The sequence below is a fragment of the Musa acuminata genome, chromosome BXJ2-6 (genome assembly GCF_036884655.1).
Source record: "Musa acuminata AAA Group cultivar baxijiao chromosome BXJ2-6, Cavendish_Baxijiao_AAA, whole genome shotgun sequence".
Lineage (NCBI taxonomy): Eukaryota > Viridiplantae > Streptophyta > Magnoliopsida > Zingiberales > Musaceae > Musa > Musa acuminata.
The window spans coordinates 4,117,928-4,135,901 of record NC_088343.1 but is presented as its reverse complement, the minus strand read 5'-3'; the positions used below and the strand labels follow the sequence as shown (position 1 = coordinate 4,135,901).

The 17,974-nt window shown below is 42.0% G+C and overlaps 2 protein-coding genes and 1 long non-coding RNA gene across 9 annotated transcripts; all 3 read right to left on the bottom strand.

Annotated features, from left to right (window-relative positions):
* Positions 1 to 263: 263 nt before the first annotated feature.
* On the bottom strand, positions 264 to 2,353 carry LOC135613765 (protein SAR DEFICIENT 1-like). Its single transcript, XM_065110803.1, has 6 exons — positions 1,804 to 2,353; positions 1,613 to 1,665; positions 995 to 1,494; positions 762 to 922; positions 483 to 680; positions 264 to 400 (listed from the first exon to the last, which is right to left on the bottom strand). The coding sequence occupies exons 1-6, from the start codon at positions 2,110 to 2,112 to the stop codon at positions 287 to 289; spliced, it is 1,335 nt and encodes a 444-aa protein (XP_064966875.1). The 5' UTR covers positions 2,113 to 2,353; the 3' UTR covers positions 264 to 286.
* Positions 2,354 to 4,178: 1,825 nt separating this feature from the next.
* LOC108953064 (uncharacterized) lies at positions 4,179 to 7,216 on the bottom strand. 7 transcript variants are annotated; one of them, XR_010487481.1, is made up of 4 exons: positions 6,914 to 7,216; positions 6,478 to 6,815; positions 4,870 to 6,369; positions 4,179 to 4,772 (listed from the first exon to the last, which is right to left on the bottom strand). It is a non-coding gene; the product is annotated as an uncharacterized LOC108953064 (long non-coding RNA). The 7 variants fall into 7 exon arrangements; XR_010487480.1 differs by having other exon boundaries at positions 4,179 to 5,124; positions 6,227 to 6,369; XR_010487479.1 differs by having other exon boundaries at positions 4,179 to 6,369; positions 6,478 to 6,639; positions 6,760 to 6,815.
* Positions 7,217 to 13,711: 6,495 nt separating this feature from the next.
* LOC103986849 (multicopper oxidase LPR1) lies at positions 13,712 to 17,406 on the bottom strand. The gene is made up of 3 exons (XM_009404966.3): positions 16,919 to 17,406; positions 15,084 to 16,544; positions 13,712 to 13,932 (listed from the first exon to the last, which is right to left on the bottom strand). The coding sequence occupies exons 1-3, from the start codon at positions 17,147 to 17,149 to the stop codon at positions 13,879 to 13,881; spliced, it is 1,746 nt and encodes a 581-aa protein (XP_009403241.2). The 5' UTR covers positions 17,150 to 17,406; the 3' UTR covers positions 13,712 to 13,878.
* Between the last annotated feature and the right edge of the window lie 568 nt (positions 17,407 to 17,974).

Genomic DNA, 17,974 nt, shown 5'->3' with positions numbered 1-17,974 from the left:
AAAAAATTTATTAGGAATTACCTTGATGAGACTCTCATAATTAATTATCTTAAATTCTTTGTTATTGCATAGAATCTCTTACCAACTATACATAGAAAGATCATGAATATGTTCTCATCTAAATAAAGATCAGGATCGCTTTATTAGCAAATCAGAAGAAAAATATTCTAAATAACAGCAAGAAATATGTATTCTAAATTTAATTTATTATTATATAATTTTAATTCACATAACAATAATATGATTATAATTTTTGTACCTACACCAAATCTTAATTCCAAGGTACTCATATTACCAAACTTTGTTGCTGAGGCATACTGGTTGCATGAGATGATCCTTCGTACTCTTCCAAATGATCCCAGTTTGCGTACGCTTCTCGCGCTAATTGGTGTATGTAAGCCTGCGGGACGATGGGGAAGTTAGTGGTGTGGAGGGAGATGAGGAGCTCGCCATCAAGCAGAGCAGGTGGTCGCGGTGCTCACTCTGTCAGCAGCTCGGTTGAACTGCTGCGGGGCGAACGCGGCGGTGCCTGCAACGACGGCCACCACCTCGCAGACTGGGTTCAGGAGGAGGTCGCACTTGGGGCTGCGGCGCAGGTAGAGCTTGTCGCCCACGACGCACTCCTTCGCGTGCCCGATGGTCGCCTCCCACGTCCGGTCCGACATCCCCTTTCCCAGCATCTGATGCACGAGCCGCACGAGGATTTGTCGTTCAGGTGTTCTATGTTATTACATGCAACAACGAGGTCGAGGTCTCTCTACCTGGCGAAGGCGATCCGGGTCGACGTGCCACAGCTTCAAGAAGTCCTGCACCGTGTTGATGTTGTTGGCGGCGAGCTTCCTGTGGAACACGCCGTCCTTGCTGATCTTTTCCAGCCGCCATACCTCGTCGCCCAGAGCTGGTGGATGATGCTTCTTGTATGCTGCAGGTACACAGTTCATCAGTTCGTGCCTTGCAGCAGCTCATCTGAAGTTGATGAAGACAGTGAACTCACATTCTCCTCTGTGATCCTTAACCTTGAAAGGCTCCGTCATGGCTTCTCTAACCCTTGGTCCGGTGTAGCTCCCGGGCACAGTTCTTGCACCGATCTTGAACTTGCCACTCTTCGTCCAGCTAGAATTATCAGTGAAGCATAGCTCGGGTATGAGCACGACTCCATCTGTTAGCGTGACATTAACATCTCCAACGAGCAGTGGCCTCTTCCCGGCTCTCTCTCTCACTATCTTGCTTTGGAACTCATGGCTGGTCCAGTCCTCCTCATCCCCGGAAGCAAAGTCTCCATCCAGTGCTACGAGTTCTACTCTGAGAGGTGATGGGAGTAAGGAGGACGGAGGAACTCCCACGCTCTTCTTCGTATCGACAACGAGGATCTGCAGTGGATTGTTTTCGGTGTCTTCAATTCTGCCGCCAGTGAAGATGGGCCGTGATGGCTGGTTCACGAAGATGAGTTTCAGGCTTGATGGCTCTGCAGCTTCAATATGCTTTGGGAAACAGCTGCAGAAGAGTAAACACAGTTCCAGATTACCGTTTTGTTCATGTCAAATGCTATGGATGATCCAAGAGTCTGTAATCAACAAGGTGTTTGCTAAACACATCATTCTTCTTGTGTTACCTCTGAGATAAACGTGTGCTGTGGATGAGTATTCTCTCCACTTCTTCTCGGACCTAGAAGAACACATGAAGATGTCATCAGATCATCTATTTGTTTGGCTCATTAAAGTCTCTTCTACATGCTTGGCGAGCAAATATAGAAGAAGGAAATGGAATGAGATATTTGCATGTCATAGTAATGCTTTGTAATACCACTCTGCGAAGCAGTGGCTCCAATGCGAAGTGAACAGTCTGCAACTTGTTTGCTACCACAGCTTCTTCTATCACTCTGTCTAAGGGAGAGGGACAGAGAGAGAGAGAGAGAGAGAGAGAGAGAGAGAGAGAGAGGATGAGCGTTAGATGAAGACTCACATCAAGAACATCACCTTTTACAAGATGCTCAAGTAACCTACAACTAGAACAGAAAGATATGAAGCAGCTTCTTCCAAGCCACCAATTGTGCCTTATGAAGAGACTAACAAGCATGAGATCTTGTAATGAGAGAAGCAACTTCTCCAGCATCAACAAAGATCTGAAGAACTACTTCCAGTAGATGAGAAAGAAAGAATCACAAACGTTGAGAAGGAAGGCAGACGCCTCATCCTCTTTTCTTCCGACTGCTCCGGTGGGCTCTCGTCGGAGTCGCCCCGGAGCCGTCTGCCCGCCATGTTCAGCACTCTCAGCGAGGAAGGAATTAAGAAGAAAGGGAATAAGAGAGAGAGAGAGAGAGAGGTTTCAATAGGCTGAAGAGAAGGAATGGAGATGAGAGATCGAAAGGCTTGCAGGAGCAGCTGTCAAAAGGACTGCGGAATCAATGCAGAAGGTGGACGTGGTCTTATAAACGAATGCCGACATGGTGGGGGACTGAGAAGCTGCCAAGAACACGGTGGGAAGGTGGAAGTATGGCTTGTTCAAAGGAGACAGACCGTGTGTTGTGTTGCTCATTGATGGCTTAGTATTATTATTCTTCTCTTTGATATCACCTAAGACAGTACAAAACATTCAACCAATTCTCTCTCTCTCTCTCTCTCTCTCTCTCTCTCTCACACACACACACACACACACAGCTGCTATCCGATTACCCTCCTGTAAGCTCACCTCCTCCTACATATTAATCTTTGCAACTATATATATACATACATATATATACATATATATATATGTATATATATGTGTGTATATATATATATATGCATATGTATATGTATATGTATATATATATATATATATATATATATATATATATATATATATATATATATAATCCTTGTGTTTATCATATCATTGTAAATAGTAAAATTATTTTTTTTTGGAATTGCCAATAATAAGGAGGCTACCAATAGAAATAGAAAATAGGTTATTAATAGCAAGCTTATAATTTATAAGCTTACACAACTCCAAATGGAGTTGACGAGCTTTCAGTATCAGAAGACTTGTCATTTTGCATTGCTGCAGTTCCGACACTCTAGGCGTTTCCCTGACAAAAACATGCACTATCTGTCTCTGTTAATGGTCGATTCAGAAAGATCCACTTCCCTGTTCTTCTCATTTGTTCCTTTCTAGATCTTACGGCAGTCACAATTACTGTATAGAGGCGTTGACTTCCGCTCTCTCCCGTCATATAATATCGCTGCATGCTAGGAGGAGAAGTCCATGACGGAGTTGACCTACCAGTTCCTGAGCAGAAGAAGAAGAAGAAGACGACGACTGACGAGGATGGAAATTCCCGCGGACACAGTTGCAAGCAAGACATGAAAGACGCGGAAGTGACTCTCCGTGTTCCTGTGGGTTCGTTCTTGATAACATCTTGTTGTCAGGTGATCACGACATGGACGATAACACCAACAAGATGTGTATGTCTACGAACTGCATTCAATTCTTTGTGTTTCCGTGTTACTGGGGTTGCCTAAAAGATTTAGTCAAGTCAGACAAATGAATGAATGATACATCGGTTTCATGTTTTCTCACTAGAAAGTTGGAATTCTGGTATGAATGATCGAGACCATCACGACGACTTTTACTGTCATCAGAAGTCAGATGATTCAGGTTCAGTCCTTCCTAGGGGATATCTATCAGATCGGTACATATTGGACAATCAATATTAATTAAAAATATTAAAAAAGTTAAAAATCGATCCGTGCCGATCCTTGTGTTGTTCATGTTTTGGAAAAGAAATCTATATAATGAATGTAGGAGCTTTCAAAGTTCATGTGATGTTCATGGTTTTGATGCTATGTTTGTGAGGAAGACATACTAACTGATGGTGATGGGGCTTCAAATTCTTGAGTGTGCATTCACATGTGATGTTGACCTGAATCATATTCTTATATCAGGAACCACACAGTGTCAAAACACATCACAAGAATTAAGAACACCAGAATTGACTTCCATGTTTACTTTTGCCAAGTAGAAGAGGCTTGGCATAATTGGGAAGTTCAGTATGATCAAAATATGGTTTGTCTGCAGAGAAAGAATGATTGCTACAAACAGTTGAAGATGAGTTTCCAAATTATTTTCACAACAAAATCTCAAATTAGTTTAATAACATCAACTCCTCTCAAAAGGACTTAGCATAAGCACAAGATCACTTAGAACAAACAAAAGTGTATTATTTTCTTTTGACCAAATAAGAATTGGTCAATTGACCAGGAGAGCAGACAACAAAAGTAGCAGTAGCTGCTATACATTCTGATGTGCAGACAAAGCTTGCAAGCTCACAGTTTCAATCAAACTGCACTTTGAAGCTTGAACATTGAGTCCAATCCATGTCTTTGGGACAGACTATACATTCAGTTCACATTACTGCAATAAACCTTATGACTGAGAATAAGACTTTCAATTAGAACAAATGCCAAGTTCTCTCTCTCCCTCTCTAAAGTTTCGAGGGCCATCAGGTTTGAATTACTTGAGTCAGGACTACATTATCCTCGATGTGCCCAAGCTTTTGAAAAACCAAAAGGACAAATTTCTCATTGGCAGAATGATTTGGGTAATCTTATATCAACCTGCTGCAATAAGAGCACTCTCGATCTCTTTCAAAGACTGGTGCTTAGTCTCCACGAATGCCAGATATGTACAAGAACTGCAAGAAGGCATACTTTTGCAAACTCTGAATATACTGCGCTGATTCCAAACTTGTTCGCTATGCTAAAAAAGCAGAGACTGATAACAAAACTGGAAACCTGTGCAGGGAGATTCAAGTTAATCAAACAAGTTTGTAGAACATGTTTACTTAAGAGAAAAAGTATTTGGGAAGATAATCTTTCGGGCACGCATTACTGTGTTTATGATTATAGTAAAATCATAATCTGTATCTGTTCTTGATTGTTGATGAGCATAGCTGTTGTAAAATCATAAGCTGTCATGGACACATCTTGCAAATAGCTGTTTCAGCCTGAAAAGCTTCCCTTACTGTTATGCAGGAGATGACATAGAGGTTGGATGCGCAACAAGGAAAGGTTTATAAGATCATAACCCCATTTGCCATCAGAACAGTGGGAACAATTGCAACAATAGACATTGTCCTCCATCTAACTAAAGGGCAGGAGTGATATAAGAAGACTAAATATACAATAAATGAGGCACATCAGATGAAGACAGTAAAGGTTGCATTCTATAAATTGCATAATATGAAACATAAAGCATGATAATGTGAATATGAAACAAATGCATAACAGTACTTAAAAATAGCAGCACAAATTTAGCTTATTCAAGTTTATGATGACAACATCAACAAAAATACCAACAGGGTATAATTAAGTAATTGTCTATCATATTAATAGTAACGGGGGACAACACCCCAAAAGAAAAGATTTGAAGTCATTGAAATGCAAAATGAACCACATGAACAACAAAATTAGCAGTAGAGGTCGTCGAAACATAGATACTGTTTCCTTTTTGTTTCAACTGCTAAACAGTTTGTAATTCTTACAGGATGTCCTAACATCTTGGAGTAACTACGGTATCTATAACGACCTACATGGATTACATTTCCCCAAAGATTTTCTCCTTAAATCAGATCTGAAAGAATCATCCAAGCCGGAACTAGCATACTCATACAAGATAGACTCCATGACAGTGACCATAATTAACCAATCTAACAGCTTTATAGATCTTGATAACACCTGGTAAGGCCACCGCAAAAGAAGTTTTAGTAATTGGCTCTTTTATACATTGAACAATGCTGAAGATAATAAGCTCATAAACAATTCTTATTTTAGTTAAATTTGGAGTAGATCAAGCAAGGGAATCTGAATAGCTAACTACAGGAACAGCTTCTGCTTATTAATAATGCAGGAAAAATCACCCATGATTCAAGAAGTAACATGACAATCTAATCACTAATCATGCACATTTTGAGTAAGAAAATTGGGAGAAAACAAATCCAACACAGTGGCAGAGGAAAAAGTTTTAACAGAGAAGACAAATAAATGCTCCTTAATCTGATTGCCTTGATAGATAAAACAGAACATTATTAAAGTTATTTAAGACCGAGCTTGAGTTACTTTTGAATCTTTTATCAAGAAGTACCTCACAAATCTTTGATATATCCTCAACTTTCCTTCCTTTTCTTGTTGGATTCTTGTTATGACTCTGGAACTTGAGGAAACAAAGTTTGGCAAGTAATAATTCTCACCTTTGTTGTTAATTCTCTGAATTTCACGATAAATATATGTAATTCCATTTCTTAGAAAACGTTGCAATCGACCAATTATCATCTTCGCACATCTTGGGCTGTCAAACTGCAATGGGATTCTCCATCAAATCGGGCATCGAAATCTGTCAGATAATTTTAGAGTTTTAAGTCAATTAAATCAGCCATCAAACCTGAGAAATGCACCAATTGCAAGTGGACTGCCCCTCCAGTAAAAGAACCCACAGTGGTACCTGCAAGAGTTGTGCTTGATCGCCGATCCGAGCCGCAGACGGTCCGGCATCGGCAACCTGGAGGATCCCGACCTCCTCTTCCGGACCACGCCAAAACCAGCCGAAACCCTGTTTCTGCGACTCCGGAACTCGGGAGGGAGACGCCTCCTTTAGCAGAAACCACTAGTGTCGTAAATAGAGAAGCATTGAAACCGTTCGGTGACGGGGAGAGTTCAGAACAGATGCTGGAGAGACCCAAAACAACAGCGATGAAGAAAAACCACTCCACAAGACACTGTTTACCTGTTAGTAAAAGGTCGGCTTGCAGACAAAAGTTGGCACCTCAAAGACCGAAATATCTATGGAAATGAATCAGGAAAGAGAGGAAAAGGTCGATCTTTGAGAACTGTAACCGGTTAATCTAACCCAAAGCGCAAAGGATGTGACAGAGCCCAACCTTCCTGGCATCAGCAGGTGAGAGAAAGAGAATAAAACAGAGCAGCAGCAGCAGGAACGTTGGAAGCTCCACTAGCTTCGACGGAAGAGAGTGAGAGCAGCATTTTCTTCAACATAAAAAGATTTGGAGGGTGAAATGCGACACTTGGATGGAAAAGATGCTTCTTTTCAGCCAAAAATGCGCAGGGGACGCAGCGACCCGGCCGGGAGGGCCACGAATAGCATGTTTGCCGTCCGTCATCTTTGACCGACGTTCCTGTGTGCGTGTGCGCGCGCCGATCGAGAGAGAGAGAGAGAGAGAGGAATTGGCTTGGTGCTGTGAGTTGCGGAAGGAGAAGACAGCATTTGTGGGGTCAGGGTTTATTCCGCACACGTGTCAAAAGAAAATGACAGTTGTATCATCTTTGATGCTGCTACTTTTTTTACAAATCCTCAATATTTCGTCGATGGGTACCCTTCTCATTCTTTGTTAGAGATTATTTATTTATTTATTTATTTATAATTTTATTTTAAAACTTTTAATACTTTTAAATTACTGTAAATAAATATAAATACTCTTTTTTTATTTTTCGAGGTTGTGAAAATAATAATAATAATAATAAAATCATTAATACTGGAGTTATAAACAATAAAATAATATTTTTTTTATTTTAAAAAATATCTATAACAGGTCTGAAGGGCTTAGTACATATCTAACCTTCTCCAGTTTCAAAAATTACATACTTGCCTTTATATATGTTAATATAGTATGTGTCTCCCTTTAAATATCAATATATTATTAACCCATTAACCACCTAGTATTAAAAAAAATTAAAATTAAAATTAATGATCAACTAATAGAGAATAACATTGATAAATATATATATATGCTAAACAAGATTACTAAGCAAAAAAAGTAAAGAGAATTGGTGTGAGATGTATGGCCATTAATCATCATGATCATTAGTGAAAGATAGTGCTGCTAACTATTCAATCTGCAATATGTGATGCAACAAAAATCTTAAAGAGTTACAACCCACCCTTTTGTCCATGAATTTAATTAAAGATTGTGTTTTCATAAAGTGAAGGAAATGACAGGATCATTGTCAGAAGTTGGATGTGCCTCAGATTGTGTTAGGATGCATTTGTTTTGTTCTTTTCTTGTCTCCCGATCTGCTTTGGAACAAGGGGTGGAGGAGGCTGTAAGGAATCTTGTACTTGGAAGGTCTCAGTGGAATGGCAGAACAATCTGAGGTTTTATGCTTGCGATATTTCGAGTTGACTGACGCGATCAGAAAAATGAATCCTGATGAAGGAATGGACAAAAGTTGATTCATATGATCAGAGTTTTGTGGTCGCAGAGAGGAGAAAAGGAATCGGTGTAGAGAGCTAGAGAAATAAAGAGGTGGTATGCTCTACGAAAAGTCATACACCACGAGAGGGTTACAGTCTCTGAATGATTCAAGAGTCGGAGATCAGCTTGCAACAAATGCTTCTGTAACATGAAACATTGATCTGCCAAAACTTGCTAATAATTTCTGCACTTGTTGAGCAGGTAGCTCACTTGGAGTTTTCATGAATAGGAACTGAATCGAGAGTCTATTATGTCTTCATCCTTCTTCCAGAGAAGATTGGCCTAGTCTGGGCATGCATAAGCTCAGTTTTCATGTTCATATATCATGTCAGTGGGACTCCAAAAGTAGGTTTTAGATTCACAACTGAGAGTCCCACAGACTTTCTTCTTCCAAGGAATTCAAAGACAAAACCATGTGGCCAAAGTCACGGCAATCATAGATGTGTGTCTGTGTATCTTTTCTTCTGAAGTACCAAAGCAAATGAGGTATTATAGACTAATAATGTTGGTGCAAAACACAAACAACACTGGGATAGTGGGGTTTTGCTGCTGCAGGAAGAGAAGGATATCTGAAAGGAGCAAAAGAGGGAAGTGGACGAGCACAAGGGGCCAAAGAGATTGGGTGGCAGAGGGGGAGAAGAGAAGCCCCCACGAGGTTCCCAGTTGAGGGAGAAAGGCTTGGTGGCAGTGTTGGCTTTCAGGATGACACAAACTCATCTTTCATGCCAAGACATTGTCGTCTTCAGGACTGCCTTTCAAATCACTTTCTTATTATACCCCGCCAGGGGCCAAGGAAGGTGAAGGCCTGCCAAACTTTTGTCTTCACTGCTTCTTCCCATCTTTGAAAAGATTTAGTCCTCTGCATCCACAGACACCAGTGGAAGGTAAAAGATAACATCGTCAGTGCAAGTGTGTGAGGCAGATTCATGTGGTCAGGAAGGTCTTTAATGGTTATTTAAGATGCCAATTAAGCTCCATAAGAAGATGGTTGCAGTGTCATGAGATCACTTGTATCTCACTTTGAGCCAGCATTTGCAACTGATTCAAAAGCTCCAGGAAAAGATGGATTCAGTGTTTTCTACCAACACCTCCAAAAATGGCATGAGATCACTGTCATCTCACTTGGAGCCATCAGTTGCAAATCGATTCAGAGCTCACGCAAAAGATGGTTGCAGTGTTTCCTGCTAACACTTCAAAGTCCACTGCTATCTCACTTTGAGCCAGCATTTATGACAGCTGTAGAACATTTTCTTACAGTTGCAAATGATTCAAAGCTCAAGAAAAAGATGACTGCAGTGTTTCCTATTAACACCTCCAAAATGATTGCGATGTCATGGGATCACCTTCAATCGGCTCAGTACTTTGAGCCAGCATTTTTCCCACTGTTGCAAATGATTCAAACCTTAAGAAGAAGATGTGACATGATATCACTCTTTATCTCACTTTGAGCCAGCATTTGCTACAGCCGCAAATGATTCGAGTCTCAAGAAAAAGATGATTGCCGTGTATTCTACTAACAACACCGAGATGATTGCATGTTTCATGAGATCACCGTCTGCAACAGCCGCAAATGATTCAAAGCTCAAGAAAAAGATGATTGCAGTCAGTGTTTTCTACAAACACCTACAAAATGATTGCGTGTATCATGAGATCTCAGATTGAGGCAGCATTTTGCTCGAGCGATTCAGAGCTAAAGAAGAAGATGATTGCAGCGTTCTCTCCTAACACCAAAAAAAATGATTGCGTATATCATGAGATCACTGTTGTCTCAGATTGAGCCGCAGCTGTTGCGAGTGATTCAGAGCTCAAGAAAAAGATGATTGCAGTGGTTTTCCATCATCGCCTCCAAAATGATTGCGACAGTTTTCTCCAAAGTAAATGCCTTTTGGACTGGGATGGGTGTCAGCATTGGGTGGGAACTCGACATGTCTGTGTCAAATTTGACAGGAGATGAACCACCGGACATGTGACTCCACATGTAAAAGCCCCACCGTGGGCCATGGGGTGGACAGGCAGCGATCACATCAGCATGATTGTTTATGGACTCGCTCGTGGCAGTCCTCCGGCCATTTCCGATCGGAGAAAGAAAGGGGGAGAGAAAGATGAGGACAAACAGCGCCCGTCCTACGCGGGCCTCCGTACTCCATGTGGTTGATATCTGCAACCACAATGCCAATTGCCATGCCATGCCATGCCATGCATTGAGACAACCCCCCACCCCCCCCACTAAAACAAGACCACAAACCCCGCCCTCTCTCTTCATCTACTCTCATGGCTTCTCTCTAGTTCATAATCATCATCATCATCAGCAGCAGCTGCTGCAACTTACAGTAGCTTTGTGATCGATGCTGTCGGCAGCTGAGTGCGTGAAGACGAGGAGGAGGAAGAGGAGGAGAAGGCCTCTCTTCTGCCTGGCGATGATCATGCTGTGCGCCATCTTGGTCTCCTGCCGCTGCTGTCGCTGTCAAGCAGTGGCAATTCCGATACTTCGTCCAAGGACAGGCGGCGGCGCGGTGAGAGTGCCGGAGAGGGTGACCGTCATAGGGAGAAGACCGGCGCCACCCGACGTTGCGTCCCCGGCTTCCGACATGGATGAAAACAAGCGAGTAGTGCCAAGTTGCCCGGATCCCCTTCACAATAAGTGAATTATCTTCTTCTTCTTTCTCCTTTCCTTTGACCACTTCTCCAGTGGTGTTGAACTCTTTATTCTTAAGGATGGAGTTTGGGAATTGCTAAAGGAAGACTTGCATCTAAATTATAGGGAGAGGATGGAATTGTCTTCTATTTACTTCTCGTCAAAACTTGTTATCTACTAGAAAAAGCGGAAGCTTGTAATCTAGATAAGATTCTTGGCAGTAGTCTGGTAGCTGAGGTCGCCTTAGGTTATTTATATAGGCTGCATAGGCCATTGACTTGAAATTGCACTCTAATTTACTTCTACTCTCCTGACTCTTCTGTGATGAAAAATTACTGGACAAAATTAGAATAATTAAATAAATGGATATGTGTGTTTGAGAGAGAGATTATTTAGATGCAAAGATCATATATTAGCTAAATTATTAGTACTCTAATTTCACATCATAGAAGCTTCTTTACACACTTGAAATCTCATTTGACTCTACTTTTCATATTTGCTTTTGGTTTGTCCCAGCTACTAGTAATGAAAATTAGTAAGGGCTAGAAATCATGAAATTATTTTGTTGATCCAAAATGCTTTCTGCCCATCAAAAATTCAGTAATCCTTGCAGGTTATTTTAGAAAAGAAATAAATCACTAGTAACTTTCCTTCAAGAAAACATGTACCACATTATCACTTGGTTTATGCCAAGATATGCAATTGATTATAATGGCTGTCTCTGATTTATCCATTTACAGTTCAAAATATAAGAAACTTATTTAGCTCATTCAATGCTTTGCTGGGAGCCTATAACAGTGTATTCAATTAAATTTATGCATTACTTTTTATTTATAATATATTCAGGTCAAATCATATATTCAGATAGTACACAGGAATTGTGTATGCATTTAAGTTATCAACAATGTATTCAGGTCAAATCACAAAAGTATGATGGAAGGCATTTCAGCATTTTTCATAGCAATATGCATGCATATAACATTGGTGTTCAAGTCAAAATTCATTCAACTCATATGGATTATATGAAGTGCTAATACTAGCTAGTGTATATGTAATATAATAGAATTTTTGGAGTCAATGCACAGAGCTCATCAAAGAAGATTGAAACAAAAGACATCAGAAAGTAAGAGAGAAGTAAGCTTCCATTGCTAAGAGATGGAAGCTCATCTGCCACTAAAAGCTTATCTAAGCTAAGAACATTAGGTTCAACAAAAGACATCCTAAAGATTTTGCTTAGTAAATGGAGTCATCAGGTTTGAGTAGTAGCATTAGAGCTTAACCTGCAATCCTTATAGTCACTGATTAAGTTGATGATCAACCTTATCCTTGTGCTCATGTTATATGTGCACTCTTCTTCTGCACACAAAGCTTTCTCTTCCAGCTTCAGTACTCATTCCTCTTAGAGACTGCAACTGATGTGATCATAGCAATGAGCTGAGAGAGCAGGAGTAGCTCAAGTTTCAAAGAGAGGGAGACCGTGGAAGAGCCTGTGATCCAACACTCATTCTGCTGCAGTCTCCAAGTGAAGCAGGCTAATGGAGTGCAAGCTGGTCCTCCATGTTTGCCGAGCTCGGTCTCCAATACCTGTCAAGGCTAGCAGAAGCTTAGCTGTTCTTTCCTTGGCCTGCTTGTTTCAGTTTACCAAGTCTCATCACTGGATTGTCAGATTAATTGCATTAATAAGATGGGCTCAATTTATCTGTTCCATATATTCTTGAAAAGGATCTAAACTTTTTCATATAATGAATAATTGATAATAATTAATAATGGTTAAGACACAATGTTGATAGTCATTATCCTATTAGTTAATAGTCCGATCAATTCGACGTATAATTAAAATTCTTATAATTAAAGTTCAAACACAGTTGCTCTCCAACTATATAGTATGTAATAACAGATAGACCTTTTCATTATGCTCAACATTATTCACTTTTAATTTTTCCTTTTTGAAACATCAACATGGGATATAAATTGGAAATAAATAGTATATGGGCCAAAAGAGAAGAGTTGCTAGATGTGTGTGGCCTGTTGTTAGAAGAACTTGGGTTGGGGAACAAATCACCAAGGAGAAACTTGGTGTGTTCTCTCTGTCTTTGGCATATATTTATTGGCCTTCCAATTATACAGTATTTTCAAATGATAATTACCTAACATTTATCTATGTTTCTTAAACTATAATTATTGTCTTCAATAATGGAAATTGCAGCACAAGATTCATGTATTTTACACTCTTCATTATTGAATCTACTAAGGTATTGGAATTCATCCCAAGCTAATAGATATCTTTTGATTTGATTGAATCAACATGAACCAGACAAATTTGTGGAAGAAACACCCTGGATTTTGTAGTTCCTAAGCTTCCACCATTTCATTTGCCTTTCTCTATCAGCACTGGCTCAGAAAATGGAGATGTCCTCCTCTTCTGAATTGAAGGCTGCAATGACTCAGCTTGGATGTCCTACTAGTGGATCAGAACGAAGAGGGAGAAGGAGCTGATCACAGAATCATCACCATCCATCATATCATCACAACACAACCCCCACTTAGGAGTGGAAGAAAAAAAAAATCTTTTCTTTCCCTTTCCACTGCTGTACTCTCATGATTTTCTTCTGACTTTAATGGTTTCTTTTGTTTTGGTGATGAGTGGAACTGCTGGAAATCCTCTCTTTTTGATTTGTTTCAGTTATGTCCAGTTCATTCAATGGAGTTCACAGATAGCTTCTCATCTAATCAGTATCAGAGAGACCTCTTAGTCTTCTCCTTTACTCTTTGTAGTCATGAGTTAAGTTCATCCATGGCAAACCAGCAATGGTTCCTAATAGACAACTAACTCCATGAAAGAGAACCTTTAAAACGCTTGAGGAACAAAAAAGGCCTTTAAACAACTTCAGCCAGACTAGTTTTAGTCCCAACACAGAAGCTATTGTCAAGTAAACATTAGTATTTCAGATGCCACTTGCTTCCTTCATTGCTCCACCAGCTTCCTTCTGCTGCCTCATCAGTAAACAAGCTTTAAAGGCCTCATCATCACATTGTCTTCATGATCCAATATCTGAAAGGCCAAAGGAATGATTAGTTTTAGCTCACAAAAGCAAAAGCAGGTAATAAGGTTCACATTAGAATCCTCAAAGGTGGCAGCATATCAACATTACAATTATTCTTCTATCAGAGCCTCTTTCTTCTTGCTCGATCTGCTGCCAGTCACACTTTCAACAAAAGCAGCAGTAGACATAAAAGAAAATACAAAAGACACAGAGAGAGAGAGAGAGAGTTAAGGTCTCATAGATCTTCTTGTGAACTGATAGGATGGAAGTCCTCGTCATTCTTGTCAGTGCTGGATAGCGAGGTGCACTAAGCAACCAAACTTCTTAGCATCAATGGTCCACTACTTTGAAGAACATTAGCAATCAAGTGCAGACACACATCACTTTCCCGTGATAATGCTTCTCATCTCTTTTTGACATCTTTTGCTGCCATCACTAAGAAAAAGCAGCAGCATTTTCCATCCAATTTCTATGTCTTACGGAAAAACAAAGATAAATCATTTACTTTCAGGCCATGAAGTAATGTTTAGTATGGCATATTCCATTCGGTGTCCACAGTGAAAGCTGGCCGAAGACAAACACAACCATGGCTTCTACATAAGAAGCCAACAGTGAGCGTCTCGGGATTAGATTCTGGAAACAAACACATCACATGTGAGTCTCCTCCTCTCCCAAGACACTGATTGCAGACCTCCTTCATGGAAGACAGAGTGTCATGCAGAGGTTGAGCCCCCTCCATCCCCTTCCTTTCTCTTACCCAATGACTTGACCTCCTTTTTTATTTGATTTATTTAAAGAATACTTAAATGAGTAATCCATCAAAAAGATTTTAGCTCATCATTAGTAACCATGATTATGGTTACTAATTTACTTTCAACTATATTTTATTTATAAAATATCCGAAATAATTTTCTAAAAAATATAACAAAGTAAAAAAAGAAAATCAATTTCCATTTTAATAACTATTTAACAGTCAATTAATTAAGATTATCTAAATATGAATATAAGCAAGTCATATATATATATATATATATATATATAATTTTTAATTAACCAAATTATGACCTAACAGAGAAGGAAAGAAAGATAAAAGAAAAATGGAAATAGAAAATAATAATAATAGTAGAGAGACAGATGGGCGCGAGAGGAAAGAGCTTACGTGGCAGTGGTAGACGTATCCGGGCTCGGCTGTGACGTCGAAAGCGTAGGTGCCACCGTCGAGTGGGGCGAAGCGCACCAGGATCCGCGTCGCTACTCCCGGCCTCATCTTGAACACGTTCTTCCACCCCTGCTCGTACCGGGGGACGCGCCGCCGCCTCCCCCCCTTGAGGTGCTCCTCCACCTTGCAGGCCGCTGCGTCGTTCGCCTTATGCATGCACGCCTTGAACTCCTCCAGCTCCACCAGCTCCCTCTGCTCCAGCACCACGAACGACGCCAGGTGGATGTGCAGCGGGTGGTTGTCCTCCGTCAGGTTGATCACCTCCCATACCTCGCTGGTCCCAGCCTTGGGCGTCTCCGTTGCCGGCGCCTCGAACGGCTTCCCGTTCAGGTACAGGTGCGTCGGCTCCCCGCTGGCCGTCTCGTATTCGTACATGGCGATGTACCTCGTCGCAGCCGCCCGGTGCACCGATGGCCGCGGCAGCGTCAGCAGCCGCCTCGGCACGCGCGACGGGTCGTCCTCCCTCTCGGGCGCGATCACGAACCTCATCACCTTTCCGTTGAGCTCGTCCGTGGGGTCGCCCGAGGGGTACGGGTATGGCGCGTCGTTGGTAAGGACGACGGCGCTGGCTGAGGCCTCCGAGAAGTCGATGATCACGTCGGCAATCTCCGACGGCGCAAGGAGGAACTTGCGGGAGTGGACGGGGCGGGGGAGGTAGTTGGCGTCGGAACCGAGGTGGAGAAAGCGGAGGCCGGAGTCGCTGGAGAAGAAGAGGCGGAAGAAGCGGGCGTTGCTGGAGTTGATGATGCGGAAGCGGTACCGCCGGCGGCTGACGCGGAGGAAGGGCCAGGCCTTGCCATTGACGATGATGGCGGTGCCGAAGTACTCGGGCTGCCACTGCGGGTGGATACTGGGGTTGTTTCCGGTGGTGTTCATGTAGATGGAGCCGTCGGTGCGGAAGGCGCGGTCGAAGAGGACGAGGGAGCGATCGAAGGTGGGGCCGTAGGGGAGGCCGAGGGGCCGCTCGAGCTCCGGCGAACGGATGGTGTAAACGCCGAAGAGGCCGGCGAGGAGGTTGGCGCGGGTGAGCCCCATGGCATGATCATGGTACCAGAGGCAGCCGGGTGGCTGCCGGTTGAAGTAGACGAGAGAGGAGCCAGCAAAGGCGGGGCCGACGGCGGCGAAGTCGGCGGTGAACCAGGCGATAGCGCTGCCGTCGGAGGCGGGGGGTTGGACGCCGCCGTGGAGATGGACGACGGTGGGGACGCCGCCGGAGCTGGACCTGGCGGTGGGGATGGTGGGGTCCCACGGGAGGATGTGGCGAAGAGGGAGGTGGTTTGTCCACGTCACGTGGGTGGGGACGCCTCGGATGGCCTCGATCGTGGGGCCCGGCACCGTCGCCGAGTCCTGGCTAAGCCCGTAAGCGAAGACGCGTGTGGGCGGCAGGTCGCGGTGGAATTTCTGAGTTCACGTGTGACACAAAATTACAATAAAAAAATATTTTAAGCATAACAAAACGTAAATTATTTAGTTGTTGATTTAATATAGAATGCTTATTATTTATAATTATAATAACTATTTCTTAGTTTTAAGCATAAAGAAACAAAGCCATCAATGCAAAGGTAAACTGTCTCGATCATTAGGATAAGAAAACTACACATAAATTAATTATCATAAACAATAACTCTTTCGAAATTATTGCTCAAAATAAAACGTCAACCTTACTTTAGAGATCAGAAAGCGTTGATCTGATCACAGCCGTCCATCGGGGATAGTGCGCTTACCACGAGCACAAAGCGGGGAAGAAAAGAGAAGAGAAGAGCAATGGAACTCACCCAGAACTTCTCGTACATGCCGACGGTGAGGTTGCCGGGGAGCAAAAGGTCATCCTTGACGCCGTATCCCTGCAGCCGGGGCATGTCGGGGAGCTCGTCGACGAACCTCTCGAGCTTGGAGACGTCGAGCATGTCCTTCCCGCTGTCGCCCGACGCTTGCTTCGCTCCCCAGAGGCAGGAGGCCGCCACCGCAAGCACAAGAAGGAGGGCGGAGCAGGGAACCCTTCCCATGGCTCCTTTATCTGCCCGCCACTCCTTCCTCCGCTACTTTATCGAGCAAAAAGGGGACGGGTGAATGATGAGGAAGGCGAAGAGGAAGAGAAGCGGACAAAAGGAGGCAGAAGCAGCAGCAGCAGTAGCCTTCTTTGTCTCCTCCTCTACGTCTGGTACCTGTTTCTCCTCGTAATAATCGTATTTATAGCGGACAAATCAACAATGGGAAGAAGTAGAGATGGAGATATTTCTATGGGAAGTTTCTATACAGGTGCTCAGTGCAGGAAAGCTACTAAAAGGCATGATTTGGGATCCTCCTACTATACAGGTCCTTGTTGGTCGTCGCAATCATCCACTTCGTATTCATAAATAAGTGTATGATAACATATTTTAATGTTATTTTTTATCATCTCTTAGTAGATATTTTGATGATTATGATGCCTTAATTAATATTATTTTCTACAAACTAATATTTATACATATATATGGAGAAAAATAAAAAGGAGGGATTGGTATGGGGGAGGATGAGAATAGTGGAAGATGCTTTAGTTGCAATCAGTGTTGGCCAAGAGGAAAAAAGATGGGAAAAAGATTCCTCCTTGTCTCATTTGTATGGCATTCTCTGGCTTTGTTTGTTTGTTTTTATTTCTTTTCTTTGGATAAATAAATGAGAAAACAAAATTCAATTTCTTCTTCTCAACCTCTAAATTTTCTTTTAAGAATTATAGCATTTTTAAAGATAACCTTTCAAATTTACAAATTAGGGGATCAGTATTCTTATATACTTTTATTTAGCTTTGATGATGGTAATATTCGGTAATGTTTCTATCAACTCCATTCAAT

Coding starts and splice junctions, on each gene's coding strand:
- LOC103986849 (XM_009404966.3), bottom strand. CDS start 17,149: ATGGGAAGGGTTCCCTGCTCCGCCCTCCTTCTTGTGCTTGCGGTGGCG. Junction 16,545..16,918: donor GCATGTACGAGAAGTTCTGG/GTGAGTTCCATT, acceptor ACGTGAACTCAG/AAATTCCACCGCGACCTGCC. Junction 13,933..15,083: donor GATACGTCTACCACTGCCAC/GTAAGCTCTTTC, acceptor TTGGCCTTTCAG/ATATTGGATCATGAAGACAA.
- LOC135613765 (XM_065110803.1), bottom strand. CDS start 2,112: ATGCTGGAGAAGTTGCTTCTCTCATTACAAGATCTCATGCTTGTTAGT. Junction 1,495..1,612: donor AGCACACGTTTATCTCAGAG/GTAACACAAGAA, acceptor ACTCTTCTGCAG/CTGTTTCCCAAAGCATATTG. Junction 923..994: donor TAAGGATCACAGAGGAGAAT/GTGAGTTCACTG, acceptor GTGTACCTGCAG/CATACAAGAAGCATCATCCA.